General features: G+C 43.6%; 1 protein-coding gene across 3 annotated transcripts in view; it reads right to left on the bottom strand.

Annotated features, from left to right (window-relative positions):
• The window catches only part of EHMT1 (euchromatic histone lysine methyltransferase 1), a 117,302-nt gene extending 102,237 nt beyond the window's left edge, over positions 1-15,065 (bottom strand). For 2 of the 3 annotated variants that reach the window (XM_069747965.1, XM_069747976.1), the window contains exon 1: positions 15,007-15,063. In XM_069747965.1, the coding sequence (XP_069604066.1) occupies positions 15,007-15,027 (21 nt within the window). In that variant the 5' untranslated portion in view covers positions 15,028-15,063. Of the gene's footprint in view, positions 1-15,006 lie in introns of all 3 variants that reach the window. The other variant, XM_069747968.1, reaches the window with a different exon arrangement.
• Between the last annotated feature and the right edge of the window lie 4,557 nt (positions 15,066-19,622).

Raw genomic sequence — 19,622 nt, 5'->3', positions numbered from 1 at the left:
TTCTCTGCAATATAAACTGCCTATTTAATACCTGATGGGCACACAAGTATGCGCCAGTATGGGTACTAAGAGCCTTTCCACATAATAATGAAATATTTTAAAATGTCATAGAACATACCAATATACATAGTTATTGATACATATTATTTATTATTTACATTATTGTTCTTAAGCAAAGAACCGTTGTTGTGGCATTTGCCACAACACGCAAAGTTGTCGTCTGATGTCTTTCATCCCTCCCCTCATAAGCATGTTCATGGATCCTGTGTAACTGTACCTTAAATAACAAGAATTGTCAAGAGCTGGTGAGTGCAGCCATTTTTTGTTCTTTCTTACTATTATTTATTAATTGTATTATTCTTACATTTGAATAAATAAAGTATATATGGATTCTAGACTCCCGATTCTTTAGAATCGGGCTGCCATCTAGTAATACAATAAAAGCTAAGTTTTATTGACCTGCTAGATTAGGGTTCTCACTAGTGGGGTTTGGCCCTTCAGGCCAGCCATTTTCGATTACCTAACATACCTTTCCCAGGTCATTCATCTCCATTAGAGGTTATAACTGTAATAAATCATGGCATGAGCGCGGCGGCTCAATAGCACAGCTGTGCCCCGCTTGTGGGGGACATAGCGGGTAGCAGGCGCTATGCGCGCTGAACTGTATGCGCACTGATGTAGGGAGAAGAGGAGGGAAGCGGCTCAGGTGAAGGTCAGGAATAAGTATGGGGCGTACTGTAAACAGGCTTGTAGTAACCAGGGAGCGTGCCGGACTGGAAACGTTAGATATGTAGTATTCGTTCCAGCGGGCCAACTCTAGCAGACATTTGGTATTTTCTCGAGGGCCAAATGTAATTACAATGCTGGCCAGATTTGACCCGCGGGTCTGAGTTTGACATGTACTGTATGCTCTAAGGCATTCCTGTTACAAAGCCACAACTCCCAGCATGCCCTGGCACAATCAAAGCCAAAGTAGGTTTCAGGTACCACCAGAAATATATGACTGACCGCTCTCTGAACCTCCGCCTAACGAGCGCTCTGTTGCACTGTCATTCCCCTGATGATTCCACGGCATATAACCCACAGGGACCTCGTTTGCTTCTTCTCCCCAAACTCTGAGGCTATGTGCACATGTTGCGGATTTTGCTGCGGATTCGCAGCAGTTTTCCATGCGTAGTACAGCACAATGTAAACGTATGGAAAACTAAATCCGCAGTGCACATGCTGTGGAAAAAAACGCGCGGAAACGCTACATTGTATGTTCCGGAGCGGTTTACACCTGCTCCATAATAGGAATCCGCAGGAGAAAAACTGCAGGTGGAATCCGCACAAAAACCGCAGGAAATCCGCAGTGCGTTTTACCTGTGAATTTTGCAAAAACAGTGCGGAAAAATCCACACATGAATCCACAATGTGTGCACATAGCCTAACTCCCACCATGACGTTACGTACATTGAGGTTTCTGAATATGCCGGCAAATGCTAAATACGATCTAGAAAAATCCCAAAAAAAATCAATGCATGAAACTCAGCGCGATGAAGTCAGATACCACCGAATATTCAGGAAGAGTCGTGCAGTCCGCGCTCCAACACCGCCTCTTCTGACATCTCTCCAGTGGAGGCTACTGGTGACCGGGCAGGAGTCAATAAAGGAAAAAAGTGTGCTAGATCAGTAGATATTTTTGGGGATTCCTATCTGGATATCCATAGCCCAATAGTACCCACCCATCCGTATTCAACATACTGGTTTCAAAGACATCTGCCATCCAGCTGGCACAGCCAACACCTGTTATGATCTGGTGGTTTAGGAGCAACATGGGACGAGCTCTGAAGGAAGTGGTACCTGTACTGACCGCAGTCCCTAAGCTCAACACAACACTAGAAGTAGCCGTGGGATGCTCCTGACACTCCCTAGGCACCTCGTCACAGCCTGAGAACTAACTACCCCTAAAGATAGAAACAGGAAAACTATCTTGCCTCAGAGAAAATCCCCAAAGGATAGATAGCCCCCCACAAGTAATGACTGTGAGTGGAGAGGGAAAAGACATACACATAATGAAACCAGGATGAGCACAGGAGGCCAGTCTAGCTAGATAGATAGGACAGGATAGAATACTGTGCGGTCAGTATAAAACACTACAAAAAATCCACACAGAGTTTACAAAAATCTCCACACCTGACTAAAGGTGTGGAGGGTAAATCTGCTTCCCAGAGCTTCCAGCTACACAGAATTAATTCATACTGACAAGCTGGACAAACATAGAAAGCACAGAACGGATAAGTCCACAACCTGTGGACAGAAAAGAGCAAGCAAGGACTTAGCTTTGCTGAACTGGTCAGGATAACAGGGAAATCCAAAGAGATGTGAATCCAACCAGGAACCATTGACAAGTGGCACTGGCTGAAGAGAGAGCCAGGCATAAATAGCCGAGCAGAAAGGCAATCAGTGGAAGCAGCTGCAGACTGCTAAATCCAAGGAGCAGCCATACCACTTAAAACCACCGGAGGGAGCCCAAGAGCAGAACTCACAAAAGTGCCACTTACAACCACCGGAGGGAGCCCAAGAGCGGAATTCACAACAGACACCCATCTTCAGTTTCCCACTAAAGTGTGGCTCTCCAGGTGTTAAAAAAAACTACAAATCCCAGCATTCCTAACGGATTACACTAGATTCATCGTATTGACCACAACTTTTGCCTAATGCGAGACCTTTGTTGTGCAGCACAATTGCTTGCAGGTTATGGGTACAGCCACGATGCGGTTTCGCCACAAGACAGAGTGGTTTTCAAGTGAATATTAACCTCAAAAACACAGAAATTTGGGGCTTTGAAGACACAGCGATTTTTTTTTCTTCTTCACCAATACATATAGTAAGTTTGGGAATTTAGTTTGACTCCTTTGTGTTAGAAACAGACAATTCATGACCAAAATGAGTCATTTGCATCCACAGAAGAGCGCAGGACACAGAACTTTTTTCCCTCATTCTAAAAACAAAAGCAAAATAATGAATGGGGCCCATCTTCCATTTACATCACTAATGCAAATGATCCACTTCCGTTCCTAAAACAAAACAAATGGAACATCCAAACACAGGTGTGAACCCAGCCCTACTTTTATGGATTATGGCACCACTGTGGCATAAATCCGCAATGGAAATTCTGACCCTTCTGCTCCTAACCGACGGCTCTATGCAGTCATTACATTGCAGTATAATGCAGGAGAATGGGGTCAATGTCAACCTGCAAAGTACCACGACAAGTAAGTCCTCAAGGGTTGAACCAGTTGGTTTTTATGTGACCTGCTGTAGGTGGTCATAGTACCTTCCAGTTTCCCTAAAATCGGGTTTGACATCTGAGGTCTTCTTGCTGTGTGGCTACACAGTGAGTCTGACCAAAAGTAGCGCAGGCAAAAATGACTGACACTGCTACATCATAGGAGAAAGGGGTCACATAGTAAACTGCGAACATAAAAGGTCACAAAAAAAAAAATCCATCTGGTTCCAATTTAACCCCTTAAGCCCCAAGGGTGGTTTGCACGTTAAAGGGACCCTGTCACCTGAATTTGGAGGGAACAATTTTCACCCATAGAGGCGGGGTTTTCGGGTGTTTGATTCACCCTTTCCTTACCCGCTGGCTGCAATATTGGATTGAAGTTCATTCTCTGTCCTCCATAGTACACGCCTGCGCAAGGCAAGATTGCCTTGTTCAGGCATGTACTACGGAGGACAGAGAATGAACTTCAATCCAATATTGCAGCCAGCATGCAGCCAGCGGGTAAGGAAAGGGTGAATCAAACACCTGAAAACCCCGCCTCCATGGCTGAAAATTGTTCCCTCCAAATTCAGGTGACCGAGTCCCTTTAATGACCGGGCCAATTTTTACAATTCTGACCACTGTCCCTTTTTTATGCCCTTAAATCACAGAGATATGTCACACAAAATAATTAATAAGTAACATTTCCCACATGTCTACTTTACATCAGCACAATTTTGGAACCAAAAATTTGTTAGGGAGTTATAAGGGTTAAAAGTTGACCAGCAATTTCTCATTTTTACTACACCAATATTTTTTAGGGACCACATCACATTTGAAGTCATTTTGAGGGGTCTATATGACCAAGTGTGACACCATTCTAAAAACTGCACCCCTCAGGGTGCGCAAAACCACATTCAAGAAGTTTATTAACCCTTCAGGTGTTTTACAGGAATTTTTGGAATGTTTAAAAAAAAAATGAACATTTAACTTTTTTTTCACAAAAAATTTACTTCAGCTCCATTTTTTTTATTTTACCAAGGGTAACAGGAGAAAATGGACCCCAAAAGTTGTTGTGCAATTTGTCCTGAGTACGCTGATACTCCATATGTGGGGGTAAACCACTGTTTGGGCGCATGGCAGAGCTCGGAAGGGAAGGAGCGCCGTTTGACTTTTCAGTGCAAAATTTACTGGAAATGAGATGGAACACCATGTCACGTTTGGAGAGCCCCTGATGTGCCTAAACATTGAAACCCCCCACAAGTTACATATTTTGGAAAGTAGACCCCCTAAGGAACTTATCTAGATGTGTTTTGACAGATTTGAACCCCCTAGTGTTTCACTACAGTTTATAACGCAGAGCCGTAAAAATAAAAAAATAAAAATTTTCCACAAAAATTATTTTTTAGCCCCCAGTTTTGTACTTTCCCAAGGGTAACAGGAGAAATTGGACCCCAAAAGTTGTTGTCCAATTTGTCCTGAGTATGCCGATACCCCATATGTTGGGGTAAACCCCTGTTTTGGCGCACGGGAGAGCTCGGAAGGGAAGGAGCACTGTTTTACTTTTTCAACGCAGAATTGGCTGGAATTGAGATCGGACGCCATGTCACGTTTGGAAAGCCCCTGATGTGCCTAAACAGTGGAAACCCCCCAAATTATAACTGAAACCCTATCCCAAACACACCCCTAACCCTAATCCCAACCATAACCCTAACCACACCCCTAACCCTAATCCCAACCGTAAACGTAATCCAAACCCTAACCCTATCTTTAGCCCCAACCCTAACCGTAGCCCTAACCTTAACTTTAGCTCCAGTCCTAACCCTAACTTTAGCCCCAACCCAAACTGTAGCCCTAACCCTAACGGGAAAATGGAAATAAATATTTTTATTTTATGTTTCCCTAACTAAGGGGGTGATGAAGGGGGGTTTAATTTACTTTTATAGTGGGTTTTTTTAGTGGATTTTTATGACTGGCAGCCATCACACACTAAAAGACGCTTTTTATTGCAAAAAATATTTTTTGCATTACCACAGACCTATACTTTTTCCATATTTTGGTCCACATAGTCATGTGAGGTCTTGTTTTTTGCGAGACGAGTTGACGTTTTTATTGGTACCATTTTTGGGCATGTGACATTTTTTGATCGCTTTTTATTCCGATTTTTGTGAGGCAGAATGACCAAAAACCAGCTATTCATGAATTTCTTTTTTGGGGGGGGGGGGGGAGGGGGCTTTTAAACCGTTCCATGTTTGGTAAAATTGATAAAGCAGTTTTATTCTTCGGGTCAGTACGATTACAGCGATACCTCATTTACATCATTTTTTTATGTTTTGGCGCTTTTATACGATAAAAACTATTTTATAGAAAAAAATTATTTTTGCATCGCTTTATTATGAGGAGTATAACTTTTTTATTTATTTATGATGCTGTATGGCGGCTCGTTTTTTGCGGCACAAGATGACATTTTCAGCAGTACCATGGTTATTTATATCAGTCTTTTTGATCGCGTGTTATTCCACTTTTTGTTCGGCGGTATGATAATAAAGCGTTGTTTCTTGCTTTTTTTTTTTTTTTTTTTTACAGTGTTCACTGAAGGGGTTATCTAGTGCACCAGTTTTATAGGTCGGGTTGTTACGGACGCAGCGATACTAAATATGTGTACTTTGATTGCTTTTTTTATTTAGATAAATGTATTTATGGGAACAATATTTTTTTTCCCCTTTATTTAGGGATTTTTATTTATTTTTTTTTTTTTTTACACATTTAAAAATTTTTTTTTTTTTTACTTTGTCCCAGGGGGGACATCACTATATAGTGATAGATTGCTGATCTGACACTTTGCAGAGCACTGTGTCAGATCAGCGATCTGACGTGCACTGCTCCTGGCTTACCAGCGCCTGCTCTGAGCAGGCACTTGGTAAGCCACCTCCCTGCAGGACACGGATGTAGCCCCACGGCCATTTTGGATCCGGGGCCTGCAGGGAGGAGAAGCTTGGTACAAGGTGAGCACATCGCCTTGTACCAATCGTCTCAGGGAAGCACGCAGGGAGCCCCCTCCCTGCGCGATGCTTCCCTGTACCGCCGAAACACGGCGATCATGTTTGATCGCACTGTGCCGGGGGGGTTAATGTGCCGGGAGCGGTCCGTGACCGCTCCTGGCACATAGTGCCGGATGTCAGCTGCGATAGTCAGCTGACACCCAGCTGCACTCCCCCCGTGAGCGCAGCCGATCGCATATGACGTCCAATCCCATCCCTGGGAATTGAGTCCCAGGTCACCTTGACAGGATAGTAAGACATATGGGATTAAGGGGTTAAACAAGCACCGAGATGAAAATTGTTATCCTCTTAATATATTGCAGTCTTCATAATATAAAGCACTGTGTACTTACAATTGCTCATTTTACCTTTCTACCCAGTAAATTCTTCTTACTCTGCTCTATGTAGAAACAGGAAGTCTCTTGTCCCTGCATTTACCATTCCTCACTTCAATTCCTGACCCAGCTGCTCCCTCCTCCCTGTCATGGACTTTTGCAGTGACTTAGGACTTATAAAGAGAAATTGACCTCCTGTTTCTACATAGAGCTTAGGAGGATTCAGTTAGTCAGTTATTAATCACATGACGTCATAGACCTAATGGAAAAGGGAATTAGCTGGGTAGAAGGTCAAAATTAGCGATTTCACATTTCTTTTGTTTTTTGCTGCTTTACAGTGACTGGTCAAAAGTGCACCATGACTTTATGGACACACTGTATTTTGTTTTCAAGGGTGCCAACAGCAGAGCCTCCCATAAGTGACCCCATTTCACAAACTACACCTCTCAATTAATTCATCTAACGGTGCAGTGAGCATATTGACACCACGGGTGTGTCAAAGAATTTTATACCATTGGGTATTGAAGAAAATTACATTTTTTAACCACAAAAATTTAGTTTTAGCCACAAAATTTTAAATTTTCACAGGGTGAAATGGGATCAAAATTTGTCCCACAATTTCTGTTGAAAGAGGAAATATACATGTGGCTGTACAGTACTGCTTAGCCATACGACGAGACCCGGGAGGGACAGAGCGCTATTTGAGTCTCGGAGAACAAATTATAGCAGAATAGTTTGCAGACTACATATACAGCGCCAAATCCCTCCTAAAGTGACCCCGTTTTGAAGATTACACAGCCTAGGACTTTATCTACAGGTGTAGGGACAGCTTTGACTCCATGGGTATTTTCAGAAACAAGCAGTGGATGTTGCCAATTGCAAATCTGCCAGTATAGTGTGCTTACCTTGTAGGACCCATACATTGTGCCCAGCCTGAGCGTCTGGAGACTTGGACTCCATAAATTAGGTGGGCTCTCATTGCTACAGAAATACCAAAGATGTGGACACTAAGGGTATGTGCACACGTTGCGGATTTTTCCGCACCGATTCCCGAAAAATCCGCAGGTAAAAAATCCACAGGTAAAACGCCCTGCATTTTACCTGCAGATTTAACACTGTTTTTATGCGGATTTCACCTACGTTTTTACACCTGCGGATTCCAATTATGGAACACTTGCAAAATGCTGCAGAATCCGCACAAAGAATTTACATGCTGCGGAAAATAAACCACAGCATGTGAACTGCGGATTTGGTTTTCCATAGTACTGTAAACCGCATGGAAAACTGCTGCGAATCCACAGCAGCAAATCCGCAACGTGTGCACAGACACTAAATGCGGTTTAAGCACAATTGGGGGCCATATTGTTTTCTCAAGGGGCTTTGCACTACCAGTAACGTGGAACCCCCTATATTTCCATTAATAGTTGACAGATCTGAGTGGGGACTTGCCTTTTTTGTGGATTGAGTTAAAGCTTTTATTTGGAACATTTTACATTTGGGATCACATCTATCCGACGCCCTACGCTGAGCACTTACTTTGGGGTTTTCATCTAAATCTCTGAGTGACACGATTTAGATGAAACCCCAACGGATCCAATCACTATAATGAGGCAACAGAGTTACCCTGGAATGCATCTGGCCTCTGTTCAGCGTTGTCCTTTTAACAAGTGCACAAAACTTTGGCGGACGGTGCTTTTAGGCTATGTGCCCACGTTGCGGATTTGTGTGCAGATTTTTCCACACCGTTTTTGAACAATCCGTAGGTAAAACGCACTGCGTTTTACCTGCGGATTACCCACGGATTTCCTGCATTTTTTGTGCGGATTCCTATTGAGGAGCAGGTGTAAACGGCTGCGGAATCCGCACAAAGAATTGACATGCTGCGGAAAATACAACGCAGCGTTTTCGTGCAGTATTTCCCGCACCATGGGCACAGCAAATTTGGTTTTCCATAGGTTTATATGGAACCATGCTTGGCATAGGTGGCTTTCCTTCATAGGATGCTGCCCTTCCCGTGGTTGTTCCTTCCCGGGGAAAGGCCTGGCTATTCACTGCTTGCGTCGAGAAACACGTGATGGTGTCTCCGCAGCTTCTTTACATGCATCTGCATATTTCCCATAAGGGATGGGGGCAGTGTTCTGGAATCACTGCGTTGAGAAACACGTGATGGTGTCTCCGCGGTGTTGGATGTTTTGGTCTCCCTGAGGCCAATCATCTGTGCCTTTATAGCCTTTTTACTAGGCACTGCTCCTAATAGCCAGATTCCTACTCCACACTGATGAGGGGCAAACACCCCGAAACAGCTGTCTGTGGATGGATACCATGCTTGGCATAGGTGGCTTTCCTTCATAGGATGCTGCCCTTCCCGTGGTTGTTCCTTCCCGGGAAAAGGCCTAGCTATTCACTGCTTGCGTCGAGAAACACGTGATGGTGTCTCCGCAGCTTCTTTACATGCATCTGCATATTTCCCATAAGGGATGGGGGCAGTGTTCTGGAATCACTGCGTTGAGAAACACGTGATGGTGTCTCCGCGGTGTTGGATGTTTTGGTCTACCCGAGGTCAATCATCTGTGCCTTTATATGGAACTGTAAACCTGATGGAAAACTGCTGCAAATCCGCAGCCTCAAAACCGCTGCGGATCCACAGGCAAATCCGCAACGTGTGCTTATAGCCTTATGCACACCTAAAAAGTCAGACATCGCCGAATCACTGGTCCTATGGCGGCCACAGCGCCTCCATCTGCCTCATTATACGGAATCTTCTGCCGAGGGTTCTATCCTAATCGCGTAATTCAGAGATTTACACGGAAACCCAGTGTAAGCGCTCAACGTAGAGTGAAGGATACATGTGAGTTGCACCATACTGCGATCTTTGGAAGGCAGAATGCAAAAACCAATAGAAGGTGAAGAATTGAATTTATTTTTCACGCCATTTCTTGTGCGGTGTAAGTGGTTAGACGACTTTATTCTTTGGGTCGGTGCCATTCCAGATTTATATACCGGTAGTTTTTTTTCCTTTGGCTGCTCTCACACACTTTGACGCTTTTTTTTTTTGCATTGCCATATTTGAGCTATAATTTTCCTATAATTCTGCCAACAGTCATGTATGGGCTTGTTTCTTGCAGGACGACTTGACATTTTTATTGGTACCATTTTCGGGCACATGACATTTTTTGATTGCTTTCTATTTTTGTTTTTTTGGGAGACAGAATAAACAAAAAAATAAAAACTCCAGAATAGTTTTTTCCAGGTTTTCTCTTTATGCCATTCACCATATGGTAAAATTGATAAGGCAGCGTTATTCTTCAGGTCAGTACGATTACAGCGATATCACAGTTAAAAAAAAAAAATGAAAAAAATAATACGGTAATTGTATATGTTTTAGCGCTTCTACACAAATCTAATTTTATAAAAAACAATTGTTTTTGAATCGCTTTATTCTGAGAGCTATAACTTTTTTCTTTTTCCGCTGGTGGAGCGGTATGGTGTCATTTTTTTTGCAGGACAAGTTGACATTTTCAGCGATACCAGTTGTATTTACATTCGTCTTTTTAATTGCCACAGTTTGTTAATTTTTTTTCTTACAGGGTTCACTGAAAGGGTTATATACTGTGACAATTTTATTGATTGGGCCTTTCCAGAAGCAGCGATAACAAATGTGTATTTCTTTTTTTTTACATAAATATATCTATATATTGCAGGGTTGTGGAGTCACAAAGACAAACCTCCGACTCCTCAATTTCCCTGACTTCTACAGCACTGGTCACTACTGAGCATGTACTTAAAGGGTTGCAAAGATTCAGCTCATCTATAAGCCAAGATCCTTAGATCCGGAACAAAACAGACATTTAGAGGACATTTTATAAATTTCCTAAACTATCATGAAAACATTTCCAGCACATCCTGTACCCAATTATATATTTTAGGAGTTGGAGTCGGCCCATTTTACAACGACTCAGACGACCTGGTTTGATATTTTTATTTATTTCAATGATTTTTAAAAATATTCTTACTATTTTTTTTTACCTTACTCAGTCCCTTACTTTTTGTACTCTGCTCTGCAGCAGCATTGCAATGCATTAGACATGTAAGTGCTGCACTGACAGAAGATTCTTAGACCATGCTCCTCACATGGTCTAACAGGCTTTCCATAGCTGGGTGACCCGGATGTTGTCATGACATGGCAACAATCGGGCCCTCGTGATGACGTCGATCGGCCGGGAAAAGCTCACTCCCTCTCACTGCCTTCGAAATACTGCGATCGATATCGATTGTGACATTTAGGAGGTTCAATGGCCCAGGGCAGGTGTGGACACTGCTCCAGGTAGTGACAGCCGAGACTCTGTTTTCGCTTAAGCTGAGCTCCCGAAGGCAATCATGCGGGCACTGCTCCTGTGCCTGCATGATCGCCATGATGAAAATTTACGTATTTTTGCGGAAACCTTCTTGACCATGATGTAAACTTATGTCAAAGGTTGATAAAGAGGTTGTCCACTACCTTAACACTTATGACCTATCCTCAGGATGTGATCAGCTGGCGTGCGGCACCGGCACCCCTGCCTCTCAGACATTGATGATCTATCCTAAAAATAGGTGATCAAAGTTAAAGTAGTGGACAACCTCTAAGGCTACTTTCACACTGGCGTTTTTTTGCCAGACGTCGTTTATGGCAAAAAACGCATCCTGCAAAGTTGTTTGCAGGATGCGTTTTTGCCCCATAGATTAACATTGGCGACACATTGCGACGCTTTGCCACACGTCGCAACCGTCGTGCGACAGTTGCGCCGTGTTGTGGCGGACCCCCGGGAGCAAAAAACGTTAAATGTAACTTTTTGGCTCCTGACGAACCGCTTTTTCCGACCGCGCATGCGCGGCCGGAACTCCGCCCCCACATCCCCGCACCTCACAATGGGGCAGCGGATGCGCCGGAGAAATGCATCCGCTGCACCCGTTGTGCAGTGCGTCAAACGCTAGCGTCGGAATCTCTGCCTGACGCATTGCGACGGGGAGATTCCGACGCTAGTGTGAAAGTAGCCTAATTGTCACGGTACTGTGAAGGTCACAAAGCAACCTTTTCTCATGCGCATTATGTGGCGACCTTTGGCTTTGTGACCTGTGCCGACCCACCTTAAATCGGGCAAACAGCCTATTAAGCCATGCCTTTTTCACGGCACACACAGTTGTTAGGCTCCCCTGATTTCCATGAAGTGACTGTGACAAGCAAGCTGCAAATAATCCAGCTGGTTAATAGTTTTAGTGACTTGTCACGGTACCTTGCAGGAGTGCCATGTGACCGCAGTCAGCTGCACTAGGCTGATACTAAGTAGCGGTACAGAGCGATCTTCACGGCGTAGCCCCAGCCTCAAGCTGAATATACACCTACCGTCAGGTAGCGACCGACCATTCACAATACCTGCGCAATGTGATGGCACGAGAGACTAAACCATGTGTCCAAAAAACACTCACTCATGAAATCGTTTCACAAAAAAAAATAAAAATTAATTCCACTGTGGAATGTAAAAAGCAGATTGATCACTTAGTCAATGATTTGACCGGCAAAAAGGAGGAGGGGAGAAGTCCTAAACATAGTTGTGTTCCAAGAAAATAAATAGATCAGTAGCAGATAGATCATTACATAATTGTGATGGGCGGAAATACAAAAGTTGCTTCGTTAATTTGATTACATTTTCTTTGTATCAACAGAAATGCTTGTACAATACTTTGCGAATTCATGTATTGGAGATAAATAGCATCACATATGGGATATAAAAGCTGAGTGAAAATACATTTCAGATTGTCTGTGTGAACATAAGTCAATTTCCTTCACGATTCTCGTCCCGCATAAACACTTCTCTGACAGTTCATCGTTGCGAGTTATCACCTATATTTATCACCTTGCGAGTTCCCTATATTTAAAGGGAACTTGTCACCCCCAAAATGGAAAGTGAGCTAAGCCCACGGGCATCAGGGGCTTATCTGCAGCATTCTGAAATGGTGTAGATAAGCCCCCGATGTATCCTGAAAGATGAGAAAAAGAGGTTAGGCTTCTTTCACACTTGCGTTGGTACGCGGCCGTCGCTAAGCATCGGCACGACGTACCCACGGACATTGTGAAAATTCGGCACAACGTGGGCAGCAGATGCAGTTTTTCAACGTATCCGCTGCCCATTCTAAAGTCCCGGGGAGGAGTTCCCCCCGCACATGCGCGGTAGTAAATGCAGGATCCGACGTACGAAAAAACGTTCCCTTTAACGTTTTTTCGTGACGACGGTCCACCAAAACACGACGCATCAGGTGCATGACTCCACATTGGAGGTCCAGACTCAAAATGGCAGATGTAAAAATACGGTAAATAAATAAGGCGATAGGAAGCAAAAGTGGAAGAGGCAGCATGAAAAAAAATGGAATACGACGCAGTATGGTAAATCTTGGGTTAACTTTGGATAGGACTGGGCCACAAGACTAGGAGACTTAGCCTTGGGTTACATAGAAAATTTCCCCTATGTACGGTGAAAGCGAAAACTAATTCAATACAAGTTCATAAAATTAATGCGTAAAAGTTCTGCACTTTTCTAACCTTATTGTAGGGGTTTAACATCTCAATGAATCTCATGATCATAGCTCCGCTTGCTTTTAGAGACTAGAAAGATAAGGCTACCCTCACCCATCAGGAAAGATTCATCACTGCATTGTCGCTATTACTTTTAGCGTGTACAATTGTCAATAAGTAAGTGATTAACAAAAAATTCATAGGGTCCATAAAATATTTTTTTTAGTGATTGTTTTTGCAGTTTAGTTCATTTTTTGATTTTTACGTCACTGAGGCTTTTCCAGATGTTTTCAGCCAATTTGTTAAACCCAAACTTTAAAAAAAAAAAACAAAAGTCACAAAAACTTTGCACAAAATGTTCTCCTTCCCCTCTGGAGTAATTTTTCTTTGTATGCCATAAATTATTTGGGCAAAATTAGTGACATTTTTGAGCAACGTGCAACTTTTTCTTACATTTTTTTTACTTTGCGTAAAATTGTGTGCCGTTATGAAAAATTTGGAGAGAAAAAAACAACAACGAATAAGTAATGAATTGGGGCCATCATGTTTTTCTTTTTCCAGATTTCTGCTGTGGATATGCACGAGGAACAACCACATTGGCTTTTCCACGACGAATCTGTGACCCTTGGCAGGGCCAGAAATCCACACAGGGATTCGGCAAATTCCACCCATGCTTGGACCCTCACAGCGACTTGTAAAGAACCAAAAACCCAATTGGGTTAGACGAGTTTAGATGTAAACGATGAATGTTTTCTTACACTGACAGCAGGCAGAGATCGAGAAATTACTACACGGAGGGGACGGATTCATCAGTTTGAGGCAGAATTTCCACATAAATCTGTTTGACATGAAGCAATATTTTCAGCGACTCAAAGCTGTGTAAACATTTTGCAACTTTTGAGAATCGTGCAAAGCCTCCCAAGCGCCTGGAAAACGCAGAAAAATTACGACGCGCTCCTTTCCTTGAGTCTGGATCATCTTACCCAGTGCCGTCAGCGGGACCTAAGTATATTACAAAACTTTTTGAGAGGGCGACTACTGCACTTCTGATCGTAGGGGCCTCTCATATTACAAGGTGTCAGAAAAGCCACCTACGACCCCGTAAGGGGCAATACGAGTTACCTGAAGGGAGATCATAAGAATAAGCCCCAACGTTATGAATAGAGTCGCCCCCCAAAATGTGAATAAGGCCTGAGAGCCGCCATCTTAGCGCATCACAACGCAAAAAAATCATTGACTTCTACGGGGCAATAGATGCCCCTGAAATCCATAAATGTGACACCACGTCAGTCATCTATAGCAGCGGTGTAGTTACAATGTATCGGCGCAGGAACGGAAAAGTCACCTACGACCATAAAGGGGCGATGCAAGTTACATCGACGGAAACAATGAGACTGAACCCCAACTTTACAGCCGATAGACGAGACCCCTGACGCATCCGCTAAGCCTTGGTCACCGCCATCATACGCTTCCATTGGGCAAGAGAAGACGTGAAACCAGTAAAAAGTGGCGTCACCAGTCGGCTACAGGCAGCACGACAGGAAGCGACTGCCACAAAAATGGTGAATGGTGGGGAGTCCAATATGGGAACGTAAAGAGTGGGAACTAAAGGTGGGCAAGATGGCAGGGGGGAAGGCAATACGGGGTGCACAGGTATAATAATGAAGCACACATGGAATAACAAGAGCCGCCCGTGTCCCCTCCTCCCACACCGACCACCACCTACAGCCCGTACAGGCCCCGGACTTAGGCACCCCACACCCTCACGCTCGGCGCCCCGCACCCTCCAGCCACCACCACCACCGCCGCCGCCATCATCCTCCTCCTCACCTCAGCATCCAGTGTGGCCATGGCTCCGACCCCGAGCGTAGCCCCGCCCCGCAGCCTGTGACGACATCGCCCCGCCTATCCGTGTTACAACCCGGGGGAACTGAGGGGGAAAGTAAGGATCCGGCGCATGCGCACTCCACGTGCTAGGCCGCGATCAATATGGTGGCCCTGTGACCTAACATGGCGGCTGTGTGGCCCCCCCTTCCTCACACGATGGTGCGTTTCCCGCATTTTTTTTGCACCGTGTGGAGAGTAGTCGGCTTTACATTATTCACCGTGGTACTTCCTCTGTGATCACATCGTGTGGCCTAATTTACCTCAGAAATGAAGTGTGAGCTGTGAGAAGCTGCAAAGAATTATTTTCCTGTCAGGTTTCTATGTGCAGGATGAGCTGTCCTCCTCACACCTCTTTTTATTCCCTTTCTGGGAGACAAAATAAGAAAAAAAAACGATTATTCCATTTTTAATTTTTTTTCTTCTGTTCACCACGGGATAAATATTGTGCTATTTCATGGCTCGGACGCGCGGCCATACCCGTTCTTTGCGTCTAGTGGGCACAAGGTGGTGATAGGAGCCTTTATCACCTTTTATCTAACATATTACTGGGCCCTACAAAGTACAAAGGATTTTTCCCATCTTCATTGATGGATATTTTCAGATAGTGCTTGTAAATAGAAGCACTTTCCCACTTATTAGTTTTCAGCGCATTGTAAGATTAGCACTAGCGATGAGCTAACCGAGGGTCTTCAGCGTGCTCGAAATATATGTTCGAGACCCCATTGCCACATGTCTGGCGGCTGTGATAGAGCCACAACACATGCAGGGATCGCCTACCCGCGAGACATGCAGCTGCAGGGTCATCAACATATTTTCCGAGAACATCCGGACACTACTTGAGCATGCCCTGATAACACCTTATCTGAGCACGGTCGCTCATTAGTCTGCGCTAAGGTGGGCATACACACATAGAAGACACAAGAGGGTCGGTAGACCCCCTATGCTGCTATGACTATGGTATCGGTGCCCCACAATTGTTCGGGAGGTCTGATCAATGTCAGAGTGGAATTCATCTCAAAAGGAAGGAAAAAAAAACAAAACTAGAAATTCAATTGAAAGAGTTTTGAAGCAGTTTTGGAGAGAGTCTGCACGTCTCAAAAAGCATGTGCACATAGCATGAGTATTCTCCCATTAAAATGTATAGGGACCTCTTTTAGAGTGTTTTGGCCATATGCACACATTGCGGATTTGACTGTGGAATTTTCTTTGCATATTCTGCATTTCTTGGCAGAAAACGCAGGTCAGAATCTGCATTTTTTTTGCAGATTTCTTCCTTTTTTAACCCCTGCGGATTTCTATTATGAAATGGGTGCAGAAACGCAGCAGATCAGCAAAAATAATTGACATGGTCCTTTTTTGAATCTGCTACGTTTTCCATGTGGATTTTTCCGCACCATTAGCACAGCATTTTTTTTTGCCATTGATTTACATTGTACTGTAAACCACTTGCGGATCTGCAGCATTTCTGCGTGGAAAAAAATTCTGTGGATCCGCAGGAAATCTGCAATGTGTGCACATAAACTTTGAAGAGAAGGAATATAAACCAGCTCACCCGTGATGCATAAGTTGAGTTTCGGGAGCACGGACCCGCTGTGTCCAGGCGTGTAGAATCCAAAAGAAAAAAAATGTCCAGCTTCACCGAATCAAAAGTTTTCTTTATTCACAAACTTCAGCACAAACCATATAGGTAAGAATCTCAACGCGTTTCTGGAGACCAAGCTCCCTTAATCATGACATAGTCATGTTTGTATCCTCCATGTTTAAGTTTGTGAATAAAGAAAACTTTTTTTCACGGATTCGGTTAAGCTGGACATGTCTTTTGAATGTGTGCACATACCCTAAACTGTTTTGTTTTGTTTGTTTTTTTCATGTGGATTTTGTTACAGAATTTGCTCCTCAAATCCAAGTAGGATAAAAAAAAATCTAACCATACCTATATCAGCACCATAAGGAAACAAACTCTTCCCCTGTATTATTGCAATCCAGCCTAGATTTCAGATGTGGCTCTTGGCTAACTTTCTGTATCCAGTAACAGCTAGCAGAATTGCGAGTTCAGCTCTGGAGCATGATGATAAATCTACAGAGTTTGGACTTTGCTGTGTATAATTCTTTAGCCAATTAATTAAAATAAAAAAAATCATTCTTACCGTAGCAATCTTGCTATTCAGGGGCGCTACTCTAGGGTGCAGAGTAGTGATGAGCGAATATACTCGTCACTCGAGCACGCTCGGGTGTCCTCCGAGTATTTTTTTAGTGCTCAGAGTTTTAGTTTTTCTTGCCGCAGCTGAATGATTTACATCTGTTAGCATAAGTACATGTGGGGGTTGCCTGGTTGCTAGGGAATCCTCACATGTACTTACGCTGGCTAACAGCCCCCGAGTAACGAGTATATTCGCTCATCACTAGTGGAGAGGCATAAGCCCAGGTGTCTGTGGGGGCTCGGGAACCATCTGTTACATAAAAGGACACCACTATTACAATTGTTATGTTGGGGCCACATTACAGAATTTGTACTGCGGCCCAGGAGTTTCTAGTTTCTCCTCATTTGCTTTTTTACATTGAGGGCCTAAATTTCACACCAAATTTTACGACCTTTAATTTCTTTTGTTTTCCAGAACTCTAGAAGTGCCTGCCAAGAAACGACAGGCATGTAGTACAGGTAAATGACTAGCATGGATGTGATGTCTCTGCAACCACAGTGCAAATGTTTTAAAAAATATATACCGTAAAGTAAAAATAAAAAAACAAAAAATGTTCCTCATCCAAAAACCAAGAAATAAAGAAAAAAAATTTATATATATATAGGGTATATACAGGGTGGGCCACTTATATGGATACACCTAAATAAAATGGGAATGGTTGGTGATATCAACTTCCTGTTTGTGGCACATTGGTATATGTGAGGAGGGAAACTTTTCAAGATAGGTGGTGACCATGGGGTCCATTTTGGATCCAACTTTATTTTTTCAAATGGGAAGAAGGTCATGTGACACATCAAACTTATTAAGAATTTCACACGAAAAACAATGGTGTGCTTGGTTTTAACGTAACTTTTTGCTGGTCTAAGGGGGTCAGATTCCTTGTAGGAATGCTCTGACCTGACACCCATAATGTGGTGGTGCACCATCTTGCTGGAAAAACTCAGGGAACGTGCCATCTTCAGTGCATAAAGAGGACAACACATCATCATGTAGCAATTGCAGATATCCAGTGGCATTGAGGTTTCCATTGATGAAGAATGGCCCCCCAATCTTTGTACCCCATATACCACACCATACCATCAATCATGGGTGTCAGGTCCGAGTATTCCTACATGAACAGTTTCCTGGAAAGTGGATTGGTCGTTGTGGGCCAGTTGAATGGCCACCAAGGTCTCCTGATCTGACCCCCTTAGACTTTCATCTTTTGGGTCATCTGAAGGCAATTGTCTATGCTGTGAAGATACGAGATGTGCAGCATCTGTAACAACAGATACTGGAAGCCTGTGCTAGCATATCTTCTGTGGTGTCGCTATCAGTGTGTCAAGAGTGTGACAAGAGGGTTGCATTGACAATCCAACACAATGGGCAGCACTTTGAACACATTTTATAAGTGGTCATAAACTTGTAAATAACTCATGAAATAATAAAGTTATGTTAAAACCAAGCACACCATTGTTTTTCTTGTGAAATTCTCAATCAGATTGATGTGATACATGACCCTCTTCCCATTGGAAAAAATAAAGTTGGATGCAAAATGGCTGGTATGGTCATCACCCAAGTTTCCCATCTCCCATATACTAATGTGCCAGAATCAGGAAGTTGATATCACCAACCATTCCCATTTTATTAAGGTGTATCCATATAAATGGCCCACCCTGTATATATATATATATATATATATATATATGTATTCAAACAGAAAATAGGCAGCAGTCCATAGTCTTGAATATCTTGTGCAGTTTATTCAGACCCACATGTCTTAATCGCAACGTTTCGGCTCTGACTGAGCCTTTCTCAAGCAGAAAGGTAAATCCAAAGGAAAAAGAAAGCAGCAACACTTCCGTTATGTGACGAAGAAACCTTAGTCCTTTATTTCCAATATAAATTCATGGACAAGGTAATAAGAGCAGGGACAGTGCAAGTAAAAGGATGACGGCCATTTCGCGTTATGCACTCTTCCACGGGTCCAGATTTTTCCGACCATAAGACGCACTTTTTTTCCTCCAAATTTGGGAGGAAAGTGTGGATGCGTCTTATGGTGCGGATGTAGCATGTGGGGAGGGGAGCAGCAGTGAGTGGGATCGCACTGTTATGCCACTTCAGGATGTCCCTGCTGCCCAGAATCAGCCCTGGGGAAACCATGTGGTCCGGATGATTAAGTGCAGTGAATATTCATTAGCGGCTCCCCGCCCACCTATCAGCTGAGCTGTGATTGGGGAGCAGCAAATGAATGCTGCACTTAAGCAGGGACACACATGGCTTCTCCAGCGCTGATTCCTGCAGCAGCTGGGGAGGTCTGTGTGTCCGGGGGAGAGGAGGCACCAGCAGCAGGGGCCAGAGGAGATCGCTGCATACCTG

The sequence above is a fragment of the Ranitomeya imitator genome, chromosome 2, assembly GCF_032444005.1.
Source record: "Ranitomeya imitator isolate aRanImi1 chromosome 2, aRanImi1.pri, whole genome shotgun sequence".
NCBI lineage: Eukaryota > Metazoa > Chordata > Amphibia > Anura > Dendrobatidae > Ranitomeya > Ranitomeya imitator.
This window is presented reverse-complemented; position numbering and strand designations above follow the sequence as displayed.